Here is a 22,088-nt window from a genome sequence, read left to right as displayed (position 1 = left end):
TCATTGGAAAAGAAGCACAGCAGGAGAAGTGCTATTTAACACTTTTGCCTCTGGGCACTTTCCGAGTCAAACTCTCTTTCCTCAAGCATCCTTTTCCACTTATGGGAGAAATGATATATGAGATCCTTACATTTTTTTTTCTGTGGTTTTCCCCATGGGAGAGAAAGCAACTTGGGAGAAAAGCGACTGGGGGTGGGGGGGACAGAGGGAAAGAAATAAGCCTCCTCTCTCCACCCGCCCTTCCTCTGTTCTGGCTTTTAGTCTGCTTGGGCAGATTTCTAGAAACACCATGAGCAAATCACTAATATGGAGTTCCTTGTAGTCTGAGCCTGAGTTGACCTAATGAGTCTCGTTCCTCCCACCCCAAAATACACAGAAAGAACCTTTTACTTGGAGAATATAATTTTTTTATTCTGTTCTGAAGTACTCACAAGTGTATTAGAACATCAAAGTTGTTAATCCTATATAGTGCGAGAACTGGCATTGTTGAAATTGTCGAAATCCCTAAAGACAGCTCCCTCCAGGCTCATGGTGATTAAGAGATTATCCGGCTGGAGGCAGAAGTGTTTAATAAATTGGAAGGCGTTTGCATTGCTGTTTTGGCTCTGAGTAGCTGCACGTTTCGCTACTCCACTGCAATCAGTTTGGACAGGGATCCCCTTCACGGGAGTGCAGAGCATGTTGGGATTGAAATTCTAGCAGGTATGTGGGGACCTTCGTCACTGATTCTGAATACAAACAAAAGGGGAACCGATGGAGTGTGGCAGTTGTGGTGGTGCTTGGATCTGAACTGAAGCAGGTAGAGTATAGCTAGTGCAATGGCCTGAGAGCCATATTCCCCTCTGGACAACCTTCCAAGGGCCACATGCCAGTGGTGGACAGAACCAGTGGCAAAAGTCTGTACAGTAGTCTAGTTTCTCATCTCCCTCTCTCTATCAGACACATATTGACAGGCAATTTCAGATTTCAGTGGTACACTCAAGCTAGGCAAAAACATTTATTTATTTATTGAACTTATTAGTTGTAGGTCTTCATGTGACTTACATTGAGGAACATATACATAATTGCATAATTGGTTCGAATCCCCATGATGGGGTGAGCTCCCGTTGCTTGGTCCCAGCTCCTGCCCACCTAGCAGTTCGAAAGCACATCAAAGTGCAAGTAGATAAATGCTCCGGCAGGAAGGTAAACGGCGTTTCCATGCGCTGCTCTGGTTCACCAGAAGCGGCTTTGTCATGCTGGCCACATAACCCGGAAGCTGTACGCCGGCTCCCTCGGCCAGTAACGCAAGATGAGCGCCGCAACCCCAGAGTCGGACACGGCTGGACCTAATGGTCAGGGGTCCCTTTACCTTTACTAGCTGAGTGCAGAGAAGCCTCAGGGTCCCCATACCATGGCGACTGATCCCACCACCCCATAGTAAAGGAATAATTGCTAATCCTGTGGAAAGTAGAGGATTTTGTTTCGCTGCATCAGCATTGGGACTGTGTTGCTCTAGACCTATTTTAAGAATGCTTTGTAAAAGGTGGAAGATAAGCACCTTAACCCTTCTGACATTCTGCTAATGTGAGGGTTGTAGTGCCTGGCACGATTTGCTTTGCACAACACACCTAATTCTGACTTGCATCCCATCTGCAGCCGTCTTCGTTCCTTGGTAGCTAACCAAACAGCCATTTCTTTACCCTCCCCTGGGAGTTATTCAGCAGCTGAAGCTTGAAAGGAAAGGAAGGGCAAAGACAAGCTGACACTTCCTTCTCCCTTCCTCTGTGTGCAGGTTTCAGAAAGGCACCACTGCGACGTTTCCCGTGTTCTGATTTTCTGTGCTGTGGGAATATCCCCCCCCCCGTACTGCCTTTAAAATAAAGGAAGGAATCCAAGCAGCTGAATCAAGTAAATATTTCAAACTAATTGAGGGCATTAGAATCCTGCTGACTCCTCCCCATAGGAGCAGGCTTTTCATTAAAGCCAGTTTTAATGTTGCAAAGCTCTTCCAAACCTTGCTGTTCCACATCCCGTTCCTCTTCAAAGAGTGGATGGTCCCTGAAGGTTCCTTTTGTCGAGCAGGCCTGGGTTTGAAAGAGACACCCGTGGTGCTGAGATATTCTAGTTTCAGGGGCTCAGTCCATCAGTGAGTAAGTGGCTGCTTTTGAAATCCTAACTTAAAAGCCTAGATGGTCCCTACTTGGGGGAACTGAATGAACTATCAGTTTAAACAGCCTTGGAAATGGCATGCATCTTCTTGCAACCCTGCATAAAACATCAATCAGTCCTCGCTAAGCAGATTCTCTCATGTTTTGGCTTTGCTGCCTAATTCTGATGGTGCATCTGCATCTCATGTGCCTACCCTTGTGGTCCAAATCCAGTCTCCCAAACTCATTATATGTACAGTATTCTTGTGTCCTCTGTCTGAAGGGCTGTCTGGTCCAAGTTCTGCTGCTGTTGGCGTCCCTCTGTCTCGAGGGACAATAGGGTTCACCTCCAGGGATGAAGTCAAACCACAACATTAGCAGCCGAAGTGACCTCCCTGGGGCGCAAGCCTGGGCAGTGTGTAAGGAGGCCCTCCTTCTTGGCCTTGTTGGTATGGTCCAAAGGAAAACAGGGCAATACATTTGGCACCAACTTGGTTGCAGGAGTTGCCGGAAGGAGGCATACAAGGAACCACCCAACCGCCTTAGGGACTCCACTCTGGATTTGTGTAGGGCTTACTCCTTAGTCTTTTCTTGTCCCAGTGATACCCCTCAAGGCAGCTGAGGTTTTGGATCAGATTTTTCCTTCTTCCCAGGTTGACAAGCCCCCTCTGCTCCTCACTTCCCTCTACAGCACATACAGAAACCTCCTCCTTGACCGTTAGACCCACTTCTGGTCTTGTCCGCTCAGTCTGCTGGAGCCTGTCTTCACATGCAGGGGAAGTCCCTAACTCTGGGTCCCTTCCCGCTCTGCCATTCTGTGATTCAATATTTTCTAAGTTCAGTTCAATGATAAAAGTATCAGAAGAAGGGGAAAGGTGGGCATTTGCCCATCAACAATTAGTGGACTGAGTAGTCACCTGATCACAGTGATCGAAGGTAGGTAAAGGTAAAGGTAAGGTAAAGGACCCCCCCCACAAAGCTTCTGCCAACCTAGCAGTTTGAAAGCATACCAGTACAAGTAGATAAATAGATGGATGGGCTGTAGCTCAGTGGTAGAGTATCTGCTTTGCATGCAGAATGTCCCACTTTGGCATCTCTAGGTAGGGCTGTGTGTGTTCTGTGTCTGAAACCCCACAGAACTATTGGTCAGTATATCCAGCACTGAAGTACACAAACCAAAGGTCTGACTGTGAACTAAGGCAAACTTCCTGTGTTCCTTTGATGTCTGCCTGCTGGCACAATGGAAATCCACTGAAAATGCAAGTAAAAGGTGACATGATAAAGAGTTTATAAAATTATGCATGTCTGAAGAAGTGTGCATCTGAAGAAGTGTGCATGCACACGAAAGCTCATACCAAGAACAAACTTAGTTGGTCTCTAAGGTGCTACTGGAAGGAATCTTTTATTTTATTTTGTTATGTCAAAAATAGTTAGAGAAATTTTTTTATTGTGTCTCTCATAACACTAGAACTTGGGGACGTCCAGTGCAGCTGAAAGCTGGGAGATTTGAGACCTGTAAAAGAAAGTAGTATTTCGGATCCCAAATGCCTTGTGAGTCAAACGTTTTGTGTGCGAATCCTGATAGCTGGTTTCCCCACAGGCATTACTAGAGTTCAGGGACACATTTCAGCCACTCAAAAGCAGACGGGGTGAAGCAGGACCAGTTAGTGGGCACAACCTGGAAAAAGGGGTGTAACCTGGGCAGAGTTTTGAGGACCAGGTACTGAGGCCTGGAGAACCGAATCTGACCCCCATACCTGATGTTCCTCATCCATTCTGTACCCTTTTACTCCACGATCCCCTGCCAACTGAAGTTCAACTGGTGGCCATGCCAAACAGGGAGTTGCAGAGTTGCGGCATCAGTCTCCTGGGATGCCCTACCGATAGAAGAAGGAGTTGCTTTCCGGCTGCTCCTAAAATATGGCATTTTAAGGACAGCTTTTGCTGTTGGCTCAAAGTCAGCTTGTGATGTTGCCTGCTGTGCTAATGGCTTTGAACACTTCTTATTTATCTGAGGTGCATGTGTGTGGATAACTGGCGCATTGTTGTTGTTGTTGTTTTTGTTACCACTTTTGTGGGTTTTTTTTTGTTTTGTTACCGCTTTTCTTATACAGTATCTGGGATTATGCTTAACTTTTTAAAAATATTGTTGGCCAATACTGCTCACTGATTGATTGACTGAGTACTGTTGGCCTCTTTGAAGTTCCAGCAGTGGAATTCCAACTGCATTAGTACTACTTGAGCGGTATTAGGAAGGACTGTGCCTTCCTTCCAAAACAAATAAAACCACGGCGTGAGTTTCTGGCCCTGTTGGAATGAATGGCAAGGATCCCGCAGACTTCATTTTTGCCAGAATTTCATGGCTAGTCTGTAACACTTGATTACTTACCTATTAAAGTGGCATTATGGAGACCTCGCAAGTCTCGTAATGAGAAGTGTTTGGCTGAATGAGGTGTCTCAATCTTTATTCTATTCAGGGCAGATTTCTTTTTTTCTTTTACAAATAGTGCCAGTGTGTTTTACTGGTTAAAGTGTTGGAATGGGATTTGAAGGACTCACATTAAAATCCGCAGTCAACTGTTAAGCTCACTGGGCTTTAGCCCAGTCACTGTATCTCTCAGACTAACATATCTCACAGAATTGTTCTGAGGATGAAAAGGGCAGGACCATATATACCACCTTGAACTGCCTGAAGGAAAGGCAGGGTATAAATTTCAGATCTTCTCACTTGGCTTATGTGGTGGTGCACAACTCTTCAATTTTAGGAATATGCCTAGCTGAAAGACTAGTGTTTTTGGTTTTTGTGTGTGACAGTGGCATCTTCTGCAGCATGGTGATGTTTTGTGTGCTACTTAGATCTATCCATCTTATTTCTCTCTGTTTCACATTTTCTAATCTTAAATTCAGATCGCTACATTTCTGCAGCAATGTGCATTTTTCGTCCTTATGAAAAGTTGTTATTTAAGGGTGAATTTATCCTAATAGAGCGAGATGAGCCCACAACCCCAGAGTCGTCCGTGACTGGACCTAACAGTCAGGGGTACCTTTACCCTTCACCTTTACCTTATCCTAAGAAACACATTTTTTACATGCAATTTGGACTAACACACACATTTCTGCAAGTGATTTACCCTAGTATAATGCATTTTTGCATGTTTTCTCATGTTCATTTTTATATAGACTTCCTTCCTAATTAATGCATTTTTGTAAACATTTTCTGAGTGGAGAACTGCATCGCAAAATTTGAAGAAGGGCACATTTGACCTGGTGGAGGTTAAGCCAGTTTTGTTTCCCAGTTAACAACTTGGCCTATCATAAACATAATATAGTTTATACCTTACATTTAACGAGCTGCACGATGCAGCAGTAATATTGCCAAGCCTACTTTCAAAGGGGCTGTGGTGATAAGGAATTGCATGGGTGAAATGCAACTGTTGGGAAATGACTTCAGGGCATCTGCGACACAGTTGGGGCTGACTCATCATTTCCACCGGCCATCTCATAAATGCAAACTAATCACAGTTTTGCACATGCTTTGACTTTCAGATGTGTAAGTTATTGCTATTTCAGAGTAGGGTGGAGAGGGCTGTATTTTTTTATTTGCTGTTTGGCAATGTGGTGTTTTGGTTTTTTAATCAAATGGGTTATTGCTACCAGTAGAGCGTGGGCATTTTGCATGAGGGCATTTGAGTCTCCCCCAGCTTTTGGGTTTATTTTTGTATGTGGAGATTTGTGTACGACTGTGTGCTGAATACCAATGTGGAAGTGGCATGCTAAGGAGAAACAGCAGACTTTTGAAAAAATAGAATCATAGAATCATAGAGTTGGAAGAGAACAAAAGGGCCATCCAGTCCAACCCCCTGCCAAGCAGGAAACACCATCAAAGCATTCCTGACAGATGGCTGCCAAGCCTCCGCTTAAAGACCTCCAAAGAAGGAGACTTCACCACACTCCTTGGCAGCAAATTCCACTGTCGAACAGCTCTTACTGTCAGTAAGAAATAACTGCCAACAGCCCTCAAGAAGAGTGAAGTATCCCCTCGGGCAGGCTTCGCCAATCTGGTGCCCTCCAGATGTTTTGGACTGCAGCTGTGTTGGCTCAGGTTGATGGGAGCTGTAGTCCAAAACAGATCTAGATCATAGAATCGTAAAGGGACCCCCTTCAGTGCAGGAATCGCAGGTAAAGAATCCCTGATGGATAGTTTTAAATCACCACTGGAAGGCCCTGCTTCCTAATCTGAAGAGTTTCACCCAGAGGATGGCGTCTTTGAAGATAAAAAGACGCAGCATCCTTTTCCAGCCCAGTGTTTGAGATTTGGAGAGGGGGAAGCAATGCTGAGGCTTTCTTCCAGGTAGTAGGCCCAGAGCTCAGTTGGATTTCAAACTGTGTGGGCCAAAACAGGTCACCTGTTGTCATCGTGACATCGGTGATTGCCCCGATTGTCTGTCAAACTTGACCCGCACCATATGGGGGAGATAAAACCCCTCCCACTGGCAGGATCCTATTGTAGGGCCTTTCACACCTGTAGGGTATAAATATGCCCTCTCAGCTTCCTCTTTAGTAAGCGGGGGTTTTTCAGCTCTTGTAACATTTGCTTTATCACAATCATTGCAATCGCTCTTTTTTTGCACTTTCCCCTGATTTGAATCTGTCCTTCTTTCTGCACAGAAGTGTACAGAAGTAGATACAGTATTGTGTGCTTGATTAGACCTGCAACGCCTCTTGTTGACGGAAGTGGAACTTGTAAGACTCTTCTCAGAAAGTTCCCACCCACCTCTCCTCTGAAAATATTGCTTCTGTGGTCTTCCTGCATTTCATAGCCTGAACCCCCCCCCCTTTTGCTTATTCCCTAAAAAGTTTTTGATTCCGCTTTCTAATACAGTGGTACCTTGGGTTACAGATGCTTCAGGTTATAGACTCTGCTAACCGAGAAATAGTAGCTACCTCGGGTTAAGAACTTTGCTTCAGGGTGAGAACAGAAATCGTGCTTCAGCCGTGCGGCGGCAGCGGGAGGCCCCATTAGCTAAAGTGGTACCTCAGGTTAAGAACAGTTTCAGGATAAGAACGGACCTCCAGAATGAATTAAGTTCTTAACCCGAGGTACTACTGTATAGTACATTTGCATATTAAAATATTTTCTTTCTTTTTTTACAGAAGTTTTGATGTTGGACTGCACACATTTCTTGTCAGGTAAGTCAGTATTTATTATTTGCTGCTGGATTCTGTTGTATATCCAAGTCATTTCAAGATAATTTTCCAAACTCTGTGTTGGCAAACCTTCTGAGGAAGTCCGACCCCTGACAACAGTTATACACTGTTGGATCACCTTAGATTATGCGACTTTAAGCAACCAGCTGCCATCGATGGTATGGCTTCATCATACCACCTCTGATGGTTTATTGTTCATAGTTATGCATTCTAAGGTGATCCAACAATGTGTGTGTGTGTGTGTGTGTGTGTGTGTGTGTGTCAATTTCCTCCCTTAACAAATTGGGACATCACATCAAGAAACACGCAGTTGATTTTTCAGTGCTGTTTGAAAATAGGACCTGATTACTGTATAACCTACAACTTCGACTACCAGACAGCAAATTAAATTGAAAGGTCTCCTAATGACCCTCACAGTAAGGTTTGTTTATTTATTTGAAGATCTTGGCAGAGAGAATGATTTCCTTTCAGAGGCAGAATGTTTAAGTAAAATTTAGAAAACCAACAGCGAAATATCTTGTTAGTTTTTCCAAAAGCAGGCAGAAAAATCCTACAACCATGACCAAAGACGCACCATAGTTTATCAAATTTTGGAATAATGGAAATAATTTTTATTATTATAATACAGCAAGTTTTTTCATTCAGGCAGTCAGCCATTTAATGAATTGCCTTTCTCACCTTACAACCAAAAATACAGAAAACAACAAAAGGTGCATTTTGAAAACAATATGGATAAATGCAGTTACCTAAAAGAAAAATAATCCCATCCAGCTGGAAAAAAAACCTAAACAAAAAAATGTGTGTGTGTGTGTTCCTGTGGCAGGTACCTGGCAGAAAGATATCACAGGCTGTTACTCTGCTATTTTTTGTTCTGCAACTATTTAGGATCCTCACTTGACTGAGGTGAAGAGGGTATATATTTTTGCTTTCCGCTAATGGAAAAATAGATAGGTGATTTGCAGTCTTGCTTCTCTGTGCTTTATTAAGATTAGACATGCATGATAATGGGATTTGTGGGGATATTTTCATCAGAAAAGAGAAGCTGCTTCATTCTTTCCAGGTTCTGCAAAGCCAGATGATGTCGGTGTGACTGCTGTGCTTTTTTGGAAATTCATAAGCTTCTGCAGTAGTGGAATATATATATATATTCCACTAGAAATGAGTTCTTGAATATGTGAGATTATTTGCTCCTGTGATGCAAAAGTCGCCTCCTTGGAGGTTTCAGTGTGCTATGGCTGAGGAAGGAAAAATTAAAAAAAACTAGTGCCAGGGGATGTTATGTGTTTGGGGTGACAGGTAGTATTTTTATCTGTTCAGAAGGGGAGGTGTGGTGGGTGTCTGATCCTGGTATCCAGTAAAATGTGGTCATATTTAATGGTGTGTGTAGGAAACACCAAGGCAGTGGAAACTGAGCATCGAGAGAAAATAGTCTCATGCACTGAAGATCTATCTATCATCTGTCAAGAGATTGTTATGAAATTAAAATAACAAGAAATATAATGATTTTGGAGGGCTATCTACTGAGACCTTTCACAGACAACAGAAGAGGTACTAGTGGGTAGCTTTCTCTTTGGTTTGATGTGGATGACATGCTCTTTCTTATTCAGGCAAACCTGCTTGTGACTTTTAGCTCTAAACACAATGGCACTAAGAACCTAGGAAGCTGGCTTGTACTGAATCAAACCATTGGTCCATCTAGCTCAGTATATTTCTAAACTGACTGGCAGCAGCCCTTCAGAATTTCAAACGAGGAATCTCTCCCCGCCCTACTTGGAGATGCCTCGGATCGGACCTGAAGGCTTCTACTACTACTACTACTACTACTACTGCATTATTTATATCCCACCCATCTGGCTGGGTTTCCCCAGCCACTCTGGGCAGCTCCCAACAGAATATTATTATTATTAATAAAGCGATAAAACATCAAACATTAAAAACTTCCCTAAACAGGGTTGCCTTCAGATGTCTTCTAAAAGTCTGGTAGTTGTTGTTTTCTTTGACATCTGGTGGGAGGGTGTTCCACAGGGCGGGCACCACTACCGAGAAGGCCCTCTGCCTGGTTCCCTGTAACTTGGCTTCTCACAGTGAGGGAACCGCTAGAAGGCCCTCGGCGCTGGACTTCAGTGTCCGGGCAGAACGATGGGGGTGGAGACAATACACCTGCTCTTCCACAAAGCTGCAGCCATGTTTTCGTATCACAGTGAACCATAGTTAAGTGCTATGTGAATGACCAGGGATACACCACACCACAGGGAGCCTTCAGTGCTCACATTTTCCTTCCTTGTATTCCTCCCTCACGGCTGGGAGAAAGAGTTCAGGAGGAGTCATTTCCTCTTTTTGCTCAACTTCAGCTTGTTATTTTCCAGATGTACGAATGGGTTAATGTTAACTATGACGAGCCAACTTGAAGACATTTTGCAGTTAATACTTCCATGCTTTCACATGCAATTCGTAAGTCCCGTTGATCAGGACTGACAGCACATACCACTTTTGAGATGGTATTTAATATTTTAGTGGATTGTTTGATCATGCCGCAACCATTCCAGTTCCTTATGAGGTCCACACCCACTTAGCTTCTGCAATGATAAAGTACAGAGGTCTCCAAACTAAGGTCCGCAGGCTGGATACGGCCTGAGGGACTCAATTATCTGGCCCATGGCGACCCCCGCTGCCGCTGCCCACTCTTACCAGCGTGGCGTGGCATGGTGTGGCGTGGCATGGCATGGCATGACACGGCACGGCTGCCTACTTCTGGGTTGGAGAGCACTGGAAATAGCTTGTGCACATGTGCACAAGCTATTTCCGGTGCTCCTCCGACCCGGAAGTGCGCCGGAAATAGTGTGTGCCCATGCATATGGGCACGGGCTTCCCCCGCCCTCCAGCCCACCACGCGATTGGCACTGGAGACACCGGCCCGAGGCGCGGTAAGTTTGCTGACCCCTGATATAGTACCTGATGATCCCAATCCATTCTCTTGATCCAGTTGCTACTTGTTACGTTCCTATGTTTACTTTTGTTTTAAGGATCATGGCATAGAAGAGAGTGAGCTTTCATGTCTGTTTTCTTGTTGTTATCTCTTTCAACATCAAAAGAAAAGAAAAAAGCATGGAAAGCTGTTTCAGTGCAGCACCATCCACTGTTTGTTCCATTAGAATGCAGCACCTGTGTGTAAAAGCAGAATTTGTCCTACAAAAAAGAGTCTGTGTAGAGTTTTAGGTGCATTTTCTCCTTCTCCTCCCCACAACTGCACTAAGGCCAGAAGATACAAAGGGAAGAGTGTTCCAGTCTAGTTATCCTTTGTTGTCATTCTTTGTGTTTGGGATTGGCACTCCCACAGGGTCCAGCCTATTCCAGTACTGCCCAAAGACTAACAGAATTTGGATAATGAACCATCTGTTGGTTTGCTAAGTGCTTTGTGCCTAAAATTGGCAAAGGTAAGGGGGAGGAAACTGCTGGTTAGTCAACACTGTCTACCCCTGTTGCATCAGAAAAGTGGCATTGTGCAGCATAGTCAGTGAGTATAGTGCACAGTATATTTATTTCTGCTTGATTTTAAGGAGAAAGTGTACATGCTTTCTCTCTTCCTTCATTATGTAGAAGGCTTCTGTATACACTCTGAATTGAATTGGCTGAATTGAGACAATTGAAAATTAGTCACAGGCTTCATCTCTCTTTGCTCTCCTTTCTTCTTCTCTTCCCATGCACGGTTACCTTCTCGTTTTGAAACCCTGGTTTGGAGGACTTGCTCAAACCATGGTTCAGAGGTAATGGCAAACTGTGGTTTGATTGAAAGAGGAAATAAAGACAGGAGGAGGAAGTAGTGTTTGGGCTGTGGGTGAGTGGTTCTTGAGTCCAGAAATTTGGCAGTCAACCTGTCTTGGATGGGATCCCACTTCTCCTTTACCTTTGCCAATTTCAGACATAAAGCAAACTTGATTGACAGCCACGGGGTGATTCTTGTTTCCAGTCCTGGTCTGAAGGGCAAACACAAAGCATTCAGTTTACTTTAGATCCAGGAAAAGAAGGTGACCTCTGTGTATAATGGGAAGACTGAGTGTGTGACCCAAGACTTGTTGATGGCTGGTTTATGTGGTGCTAAACTATGATTTGGCACTATGTCTGAGTTCATTAACAATAGCGGAGATTTGCTCAGTGAAAGTTCTGTTATGATATTCTTGAAGCAAAGTGAACGTGAAAGCAAAGTCAATGTGAACTTGAACCCGGATGAGAGACCCACTAGGAGCTGCTCTGAGTTATCTGAAAAATAAAGAGTGGGATGGAAGTGAAGTAAAAATATAAATGAAACGGAGAAATATTTGAATTACTAGCAGTGCAATTATGTTTTACTCTTCCTATATCTGTGAATGATCATAGATAAGCGGAACAGTTCTACTGTGTTAGAATGCATCATCTGAGATTATCCTGATTATAGAAAATTGGACTGGAAGATATTTGGTCCTTCCTGCTCTATAAGTATCACATTATTACAAATATCCTAAAGTGAAATTTCCACATACTGCAGGAATGTTGAGTTTAAATACAAATGATTTTTTTTTGTTATCTAGGAAACAACAAAAGGACACCATAAAAACTCCTTCTGTTATAGTTTCCCTTTATAGCCTCAAGAGAATGAAATCTAAGTCACAATTTTAGAAAAACCAACTGCAATCTGTTTGCTATACAGTGAATTAGCTGATGAGCATGTTGCGAAAATAAACGTAACGTTCTTGCATCAACATGAGCACATATTTATGTAAATGCAACATTTTAACTTTTGAAAAACGATGGAGTGGCCAAGTCAAGATTAAGAAAGCTGCAGATATAGTCATGCTTGTGTCATCTCCTTGGTTTGCGAATTAAAGGTGCTTTAAGAGATTCCCCCACCCAGCCACCCCGCTACTGCTATTAATAAGAGAAAGTATACAATTAGGAGCATTCCTGGTAATTTTGTAATAGCAGTGGCTGAAATCCAAAGGGCTATGTGTTTCTATTGGAATTTTTGCAGTTCAATACTGGAGCTGAAATGGAAATCAGTGGAACTCTGATGGCCTGCAGGAGTTTATGGGAACTTGCATCCCAGCAAACAGATCTGCCATATGACATTCTGCCACAGAGACAGAGCCACGTCACTACCCTGCACACTGACCTCCATCCTTTTTGTTTTGTTTTGACAGCTGCTTGGGTATGTCAAGGCTCTCCAGGGCCTCTCAACCAAAGCATTGCTATTATAAATGCCCCTACAGAATGTCCTTCTAGAGTGAGGCATTGTGGATGAGGCGGCTCTGGTTTCGCCATAGTGGGGGCAAATACTATTTGAAATTTAATGCTAAACTTTAAATAGTGTTTGCTATGGCAATGTAGCAGTGGGCCATATGATCTCTGAGGCTTTACCCAGAACACTTTCTTCTAAGGAAAAACGTCCGCAAAGCAGGGCATGGGCAATCTGGTGCCACCATAGACTGCATGGCTGTGTGTCGTTGATGTTCCTTCAGTGGTGGGGTACATGGTTAGGGAAAGGCTTGCAAATCCACCACACTTCCTGTTGTGCCACCCAAGGCGAAGCTGTTGGTGTAGCTAATGGGTCAGCCAAACCCTGCTAACAAAATTGTTCTTTAGTCGCATCTGCTGCTCCTAACTGGCGAATCAGAAGGATACTTTCAGTACTTCAATAGTCTAGATATCTGAGACACTTTAATGCGCACTATTCCCTGCCACCCCTAATGTCTCATTGATTCTCATACTAGAGCAGTGCAGGGTGTCCAATCTGCATGAGTGAATTTCTAGTTTGAATGTAGAAATGTTCCAAGAAAAAAAAATACCTAGCCATTTGCAGGCCAGTACCAAGGGTGGCGCTATGGGTTAAACCACAGCGCCTAGGTCCCAGCTCCTGCCCACCTAGCAGTTTGAAAGCATGTCAAAGTACAAGTAGATAAATAGGTACCGCTCTGGCGGGAAGGTAAACGGCGTTTCCGTGTGCTGCTCTGGTTCGCCAGAAGCGGCTTAGGCATGCTGGCCACATGACCTGGAAGCTGTACGCCGGCTCCCTTGGCCAGTAACCTGAGATGAACGCCACAACCCCAGAGTCGGAGACGACTGGACCTAATTGTCAGGGGTCCCTTTACCTTTACCAAGGGACAACGGCAAACCACGTGGCTGCTTTTTATTGTTCCATATTTTGTGAAATATTAAATAAATTACTATACTATGGCACATCATTACATCATGCAAGCTGTTCAAGTAAAGAAGATGTGTTTCCACAGGAGACTTGGAATCTGAAAAACATGGCTGTTACTCTATATGCGTGAATTTTCTAAAGATGCCCTGCGGTTGTTATGAAATTATGTTCTGTATGCATCTGGTCTTGAAAACATTTCTTTTGTAACTTGGTCGTGCTTGCAGATTCCTGAACACCTTGGTTTTTATTTTCTTATAGGAATTTCTAATCCCTTTTAAAGACAGGAGAAAACACCCTTTAAAATCTTCACATGTAGCCTCTGGTTGCTGTCAGCATCTTTACACACATACGGTCCTGGAACATTTCTCCTGAACTCTCATTTTAAGAATATTTTGAAACACAACACAACCCAAATGTTGCATTGAGTGTAACAAAACAAAACAAAACAAAACCCCTAACTAAATAATATAGAAATGCGTTTGATTTACGTTATATATTACAGCAAACATGAGTTGCAGAATTTGATATTTATTAGCATGGAATCTGTGTCAATAAAAGTTCCCTGTATTTTATGCTAGTGAAGGGTAGAGTTTTTCTTTTGCTGCTTTCTGGCTCCTGTTTTGCATGTAGTTAGCTGTGTGCTGTCTAAAAGTGATATCGGTTCCCAAATAAGTTATTTTCAATTGGTTGTCTGTAAAGTGCCTTTTGTCTCTCTCATTTTAGTTTCATACTCTTTGTCTCTCATTTGGACTTTGGCAGACGGGAAGACAGCTCATGCTTCCAGGTGATTAGGATTCAATTGACGTAGAGCTCATTACTATGCTGTCAAGCCAGCCAATTGGTTTCACAATTATTTCATAAGCATGGGCTTGTACATTTTCAGCACGCTTTAAAAAGCAGCTTGTCAGACTTGCGCAATCATCTGTTGGTGAGGGTTGGACGTGGACATGAGCAGAAAGAAAATTGTGCAGAAAGAGAGTGGGGGGAAACAAGAGTTACATGCATCTCGCTAGTTGTGGTAAATGAGGCTTGTATTGTATATTTGGACCTTTGCACTGATAGCGGTTTATGTAAATTTAGTTTGAAATAAGCTCTTAATTAACAGCTGCATTGAGGTTTTCTTATCTAACCATCAAACCCCACTTCCATGTTTTATTTATGATCTTTGGTTATTGGTTTTCTGTTTTGGTAATCTGTCTCAGGAGACAATGGAGGAGTGTGCCTTTGGGGTGAATAATAATAATAATAATAATAATAATAATAATAATAATAATAATAATTTATTTATACCCTGCTCATCTGGTGCAGTCAAACTGTTGGATGTTTGCAGCACCAGCTGTGGCTGTAGGGACCGATGTGGGAGAGACATATTTTGTTGCAGCTGGGGCAGATGAAGGCATCCAGTTGTGTTGCTACAGATGCACCATGGCATTTCTTCTCTCTGTGCTCCTCCCATACAGAGGTCAATAAGGTCCATGGCATTGTTGACACAAAACTCTGACCAGCTGCACTATCCAAATGTGAAGGTATTTGCTCACGTTTGACTGCAGAATCACACACACCCCCTTTGGCAATACATTGCTTGTTTCTGACTCTTCAGATGAAGAACTTACTGCTACAGCTTCCTTCCAATGTTAAGCTGAGCCCTTCACATAAAGATTTCAGTTCTGCAGGACAAAACTGGCTTATGGAATGTGCTCAGAAAACCACAGGAGACTAGAAACCTGGAACCACCAGAGTTGTGGCCTGTAGAGGGCAAACATATCTTCCATGAACGTATCCACACTATCTTTAAAATGCCATAGTACCAGTTTAACAGTCATGGCTTCCTTCAAAGAATCCTGGGAGGTGTAGCTTGTTAAGGGTACAAAGAGTTGTTAGGAGACCCCCATTGCCCTCACAGAGCAAAACTTCCAAAGTGGTTTGACAAGCTCTGTGAGGGGAAAAGGGGGTCTGTTAAAGTGTTATCACAGTGCTTTAAATGTACAGTGGTACATCGGGTTAAGTACTTAATTCGTTCCGGAGGTCCGTTCTTAGCCTGAAGCGTACTTAACCTGAAGCACCACTTTAGCTAATGGGACCTCCTGCTGCCGCAAGACAGAGAAACCAGTAGGAGAACACTTCAATCTCCCAGGACATTCTATAAAAGATCTCAAAGTAGCTGTCTTAATACAAAGGAATTTCAGAAATAGACTGGAAAGAGAAGTGGCTGAATTGCAATAAATCACCAAACTTAAAACCATGGAGAAACCTGGTCTGAACAAAGACATTGGATTCTTATCTCATTATACATGACAAAGCTATCTTTAGCCATCTCACCCCTTGCCTTTCCCTGTAAGACCAATTGCAGCCGTTAAGAGTCCTCAACAGCTTTTCCACACCTATCAGCCAATCACCCATTCCCACCACCCTTCTGAAATACCCCTCCCCACTCCCTCACTGTTTTTAAGGGTTTGGTGACTTCCGTCTCAGTGTATCTGAAGAAGTGTGCATGCACATGAAAGCCCATACCAAGAACAAACTTAGGTGGTCTCTAAGGTGCTACTGGAATGAATTTTTTATTTTATTTTGTTTTGCTATTACAAGTATTGCTACCACTAGAGGGAAACCTTGCATTAATATTTTAGGGACCTACTTAATCCTGGGCCTGATGCATGGTGATGTCAAACAACACTCTCAGTTGCACTGGAGACAACAGTTAGGGAAACCTCCCTAACTCAAAGCCTTATTTCCCCCCCTCCTGTCGCACCATTTCCTAGCACAGTGTACTCTGACATAAATCAGAGTTGGCTTTGATTTGCACCATAACAGTTTCTTCTAAGTTCTCTGGAACTGAATGGTGAGAAAACTTATCAGATGTAGATAGCAACTGAGCATCTGAAATGAATCCATACTTCCACTCCACTCTGTACAAAGTCTTCACTTGATTATGTGAACTTGCATGAAAATACAGGACCATGATAGGAACAGAATCCCCCTCCCCATTGTGAATTCAGACAAGATAATTTGTAGCATATGGCAGGCAGAAGCTCAGCTGGTCCAGTTTTCTGTGCTGTAGCAATTCAGTAGGCCAGGCATCTGCCCTTCTCGGTTTGCTGCGGTGCTGAGTCATAATAGTCTTTTTGAAAATGAAGTGAAATATATGATGTGGTAAAATTGTTGCCTCAGTTTTTTATTGTGTTTTAGTGATTCTCTTGGGTGTGGGGGATTGCATGGTAAATGGGTGCACAAAGACTGGTTTATAATTATGGAATACCCATATACATATTAGCAGAAAAATAAGATAATATAAACGTTAAAGATACAGTAGTAATATAAATATATTGCATGTAACACATTGATATTTCAGTTATACTTATCTTCCCCCCAAGCTATTTCTTTTTAATATGGTTTATTATAATGCAAGAATGAACTTTAAATTCTTGAAGTATTTATATACTTTATTTACAACATCATGAATACCCTCCCATAACTATTGTTACATGGTATATTTATCACCATTTGGTGATTATGTCATAATCAGTATTTGTCTGCGTGACAGCTATGTTGGTAATACTGTAGTCTGAAAACCTACTGAATATCAAAAATTGTTCTGTAGCTTGATGGTTATATAACTTTTCATAATAAATATTAGCTAGGATAGAATGTTGTAGCAGGGGTGCTTAGGTTTTTTTTTTGGGGGAGGAAATGCTACATTGGCACTTCCTTTTTCTTTTCCAGATTGAAAGTCATTCTGTTACTTTAGAAACATAAAATATAACTATGGACAATTTTAATGGGCATAAAATTATCACAACTCGCATATTAAAAATATAGTGTATCCAAACAATTATTACAAACAGAATTTACTTTTAAAATAATATTTATTTGTATTTGTAACAAATGGAGCAACAATCTCCTGAACTGTTTACTAGTTTATGTGGAACAAAAAAAAAACTAAAAAAAAACTCCACAAAACAATTTTTAAAAATCCAGAAGTAGCAATTATTCATATTTCCTCTCCACAGTATTTAAAGAAAAACATTCTCATAAAAAGAACTGAAGAAGGAAGTGGGACTAAGTTTCAATGAATGGGCATGAAATTTAATCAGAATCATTTTCTGAGCTGTAATTAAGTATATACTTTCAGGCCCTTTTTGTTGCTCTATATTTTCTTCCAGTGCTTTGAGGCCTAGTGAAGAGGAACAGAACCAATCATACCACACACATGCAAAAACAAAACTGAAACCTTTTTCTTTTCTGATGACAACAGCACCTCCTAAAGGAAGAAATGTATCCTGTTCTTGCATTGGAGAGTTCAGTTTGTAACCTAGGACTTGCTTGTCCTCACAGAAATTAGAATAATCTGATACCATACATATATTTTTTTTTTAGAAATGATTTATAAAATATTTGAACCCCTTATCTTAAAATATTTTATTCATCATGTTCAAATAAAACATTCCATAATCTATTTTTTATTTTTCCAATTTTTCGGAAAAAAACAAAAAAGGCTTCAGGGGAAAAAATGGGGGGAAATGGTTTTTTCTGAATTTTTCCGGTTTTTTTTCCCAGGCCTTCACATCTCTACCTGAGGTATCAAAGGGTGAAGAGCAAAAGGGCTGTGGAAGACAGCACTGATAAATAAAAGAATGGGGCTCTTCTTAAAGAGAACGTGGGCCAGTCAAGTTGGGCGGGGAGATTATTTGGTGGCATGAAGGAATAAATGGAAGATCTTGAGTTCTATCCACTTACTCAGAGTAGACCCATTAAAATAAATGTGCACGGCTAACTTTCAAGGGGTTGACTGAGTAGAACTAAGTTGGATACAGCCCATTGGGTAGTACAGTGGTACCTTGGTTTTCGAACAGCTTGGCTCCCAAACAAATCAGCTCCCAAACGCCGCAAAACCAGAAGTAAATGTTCCAGTTTGTAAATGTTTTTTTTGGAAGCCGAACTTCCGTTGCAGCTTCCATGGCTTCCAATTGAGTGCAGGAAGCTCCTGCAGCCAATCTGAAGCTGCGCCTTGGTTTTTGAATGGTTCCGGTAGTCAAACCGACTCCCGGAACGAATTAAGTTTGACAACCAAGGTACTGTATTTAATGCTGGCCCTGTATGAGTAGACCCCCTTGAAGCTAATCACCACGACTCATTTGGGTGCATTCATTTCAGTGGATCTACTTCGAGACGGACTTAGTTGAATACAGCCTGATGGGAGGGATTCAACATAGCACTAAGGAGATTGCTCCATGGGTGCAAGAATTTCTGTTTGCCTGTTGGAATGATCTTCCCTCCTCTGTCAGCACATGCTGGGTTTTTTTTTTTTGGGGGGGGGGTGTTCTCCTGTCCTCCCACCAACCAATTTAGAGGGGCAAGGGCAAGGAGAGAGGGAAATGCCTGTTGTACTAGCAAAAGTCCTTGAGCAGACATCCACTAGCAGGACCAGAGAGTTGTATCTGACGCGCTATGTTTGTTTCTGTGGAGAGACACTCTAGTTCTGGTTGGACTCCCCAGCACAGCCAATGCTTGGGGGAACCATGGGAGTTGTAGCCCAGCAACATTTCTGTTCTGCGAAATGGAAATATAAGAATGGAAGACTTGTCCTGCTGGATCAGGTCCAACTAGTTCAGCCATATGGGCCTGGGATATTCACAAATGTGGCATGAAGGATGAATTTTGTGTTGCTTATCCCCCAGTATCTGATAATTAGAGCAGTAGTTCCTCCGAACATAAGTTTCCAATCTTCCTGATGGTAACTAATAGCCATTGGCACACCTGTCTAATCTGTTTAAATATCCATCTGTGCCAGTGCCCATTGCAACACCTTGGGGTTAATTATTGTGTTCTGAGAAGGATTGTTTCGTTTTGTTTGTCCTCTACCTACTGCCAATCAGTTCCACCAAATCAAAACTTGGTAGGGTAGCAAGTTGAAACGACTCTTTCCAAGTCATTTATCTCATGCAGCCTTTAGCGTGCTGGGGAAGGAGCGACATGTGTACAAATAAAACAAATATTCGAATATACTGCATGTAGCCGGAGCACTCTATGCAAAGGTCAACTCAGGTGTCATCCAGGAAGTACCATAAAGTGGTCGTAACCACGTCTAGCATAAAAAATAAAATACAAAGATGCATTAAGTTCGGCAAGACTGCTTTCATTCATAAAATTTATGCATGGCTTGATTGTAAAACAACAACCTCAAAGTGATTTACTTTTGTGAGTTTCAACTCTGCTATTGGGGGCTCTCTCTTGCTGGGGAGTGTGCAAAGCCACGCATTGTGAATCCAGGCACCAAGCCAGTTCTTTTGTTCTTTACCTCACACACATGAGTCGCAGGAATTCATACACCCCCCCCCCCACCGGATGGATGCTGCAAACAAAGTAATAAAAAGAGACATGGGCAGCTTCTAATCCACATTAAACTCCAGTGTGGATGAACTCCTGGATGGGAAAAGTAGAAAGTAGCAACAAAATGGCGTCATGGTAGTTAATATGGTCAAATTCCTATGACCTTAAACAAGTTTTATTCCATTAGTTTACCACAGACCATTAGCCAAATTGTTCCAGAAGTTGTGCTGTTCCAAAAATGCTGCTGTTACAGAAATGTGACATAGTCTCTCCCAGCCTTTACCAAACTGGTACACTCTACACCAGTAGTTCCCAATCTCCGCCCCCCTCCCCCAACCATTGACTGCTTTGAGAATTCTTGGTGGTCTTGATGGGTCACGTAATGATTTTTCTGCCTATTGTAGCAATTGTATTGCGTTGTGCTGCAGGCTGTATTAATTTTAATAGTATTTTGTTATGTTTAGGTTTGCTTTCCATAGAATTTAGTTCTTGATACAATAAAATACAATATAAGAAAGAAAAGAAGCAATAAAAATACAATTAAAACCAATGAGAATATTTAATGTGGACATGCCTTGGACTACCAGAATGAAACTGCTATAGATGCGCCTGACTACAACTCCTGTACTGTCTGGGATGGATCATGGTTGCAGTCCAAAGTATTTTAGGGCACTTTTTACTATTAACAATTAACTATTAAGTAGTTAATAGACAACATCGGGAAAGAATTCAGGTGGCTAGTTGAATGAATAAATAAGCAACTCAAAATCTCTACTATTTATATTGTGGTTCCCCTTCCCCCATTTTATTAATTCCTTAATTTAAGTACTGTATATTTCTGGGTGTCATGGGTTATATCACATGCATAGGAGACATTGTCCTTTCTGGCTTTTATCATTTAAATGACTAGAACAACTAATTGTGGAAGACGAGTGCCCTTATTTAAAAAAACCATTTGTGTCACCTTCTTTTACTTCTAGTGCAACGTTTTGGCACATTGCGTTCCAAGTATGTTATTTAAAAGCACACTGTTATGTCCAAATATAGTTACTCCTGACATTATTTACATGTACATCTACTATCTGGGTCACAATTTTGCCTTTTCTTATGGTTCCATAGCAGCCATATTTCAAGGAGGTGGACAGTCAATGTGTTAGTTCCTGGCCTATGCAGTGTGAACCTGAGGCTAAATTTGGTTTTCAAATAAACATCTAAAAGTAAATCAATATTCTGCTCTCACGTTTGTGGAGACTTGTAGAAATGGAGTAGGAGCTTTTGTGCCTTAGCTCTGTTGTTTCTACCTCGGCGTAGAAACACAGGAAATTGCTTTATGTCAGAACGAATGTCAGCCGAGTGGTCCACCTGGGGATCCTCTTGCCTATGAGCTAATCTGCAGGAGGGCATGGGGCACGCACAGAGAGAGGAGAGCGGGGAACTTCTGTTGTGCAAGTGAAAATCCACTGATGGAATGAGTTAGTTGCATAAAACTTAGTCTTTTAATTCAGAGTAGTGTTTCCCAAACTTGGGTCTCCAGCTGTTTTTGGACTACAACTCCCATCATCCCTAGCTATCAAGACCAGTGGTCAGGGATGATGGAAACTGTAGTCCAAAAACAGCTGGAGACCCAAGTATGGGAAACACTGATTTAGAGTATTCAGTAGTAAGCCGAATCTAGGCAGGGCATGTCCATGCCATTAGGCAGAGTGTGGGGGCTTCTTCAGATGGTGCATGCTGGGGTGGGAGCAGAAAGTGGCAGAGAAACAGTGGAGGAGGAGACAGTGTTGTGAGTTCCATGTAGCCTGTCCCGCACCCACTAAACTAGCCTGCTACCCTGTGATAAGAGTGGATGACACTATCTCAACACCAGTGTTGGAAGAAAGATTATCAGTCTGATGGGCAGTTGTATTTGAAAGGGCAGCAAATGGATGTAGGAGTATCTAAAGCAGATACCAAGCAGGTCTGGATCTGATCAAATATGAGAAGCTACTATAAATTGATTTAAAATTAAAAGCACTCTGTTGTGAATTAATGCAGAGATATCCTGATAGTTTTCATTACCAACATGGACTTCTTTCCACTCCTTAGTTCTACTCTGAATACATGCACCTTTTAAGCCCAAACTGTTCAGAGAACTCTGATATTTTAGATTGTACCCCCATCCCACATTTATGAAGATCAGTCAGGCAAGTCTAAGAGTTTTCATAGGAATTGTTAACTTATTTCAGTCCCTCCTGGACATACAGTATGAA

General features: G+C 42.2%; 1 protein-coding gene across 3 annotated transcripts in view; it reads left to right on the top strand.

Annotated features, from left to right (window-relative positions):
* The window catches only part of HHAT (hedgehog acyltransferase), a 147,245-nt gene that overhangs the window by 42,664 nt on the left and 82,493 nt on the right, over window positions 1-22,088 (top strand). For 2 of the 3 annotated variants that reach the window (XM_033144836.1, XM_033144835.1), the window contains exon 8: window positions 7,284-7,319. In XM_033144836.1, the coding sequence (XP_033000727.1) occupies window positions 7,284-7,319 (36 nt within the window). Of the gene's footprint in view, window positions 1-7,283; window positions 7,320-14,235; window positions 14,497-22,088 lie in introns of those variants that run through there. The other variant, XM_033144834.1, reaches the window with a different exon arrangement.

This window comes from Lacerta agilis, chromosome 3 (genome assembly GCF_009819535.1).
Source record: "Lacerta agilis isolate rLacAgi1 chromosome 3, rLacAgi1.pri, whole genome shotgun sequence".
NCBI lineage: Eukaryota > Metazoa > Chordata > Lepidosauria > Squamata > Lacertidae > Lacerta > Lacerta agilis.
The sequence above is the reverse complement of the archived record's forward strand: the minus strand, read 5'-3'. Positions and strand labels throughout refer to the sequence as shown.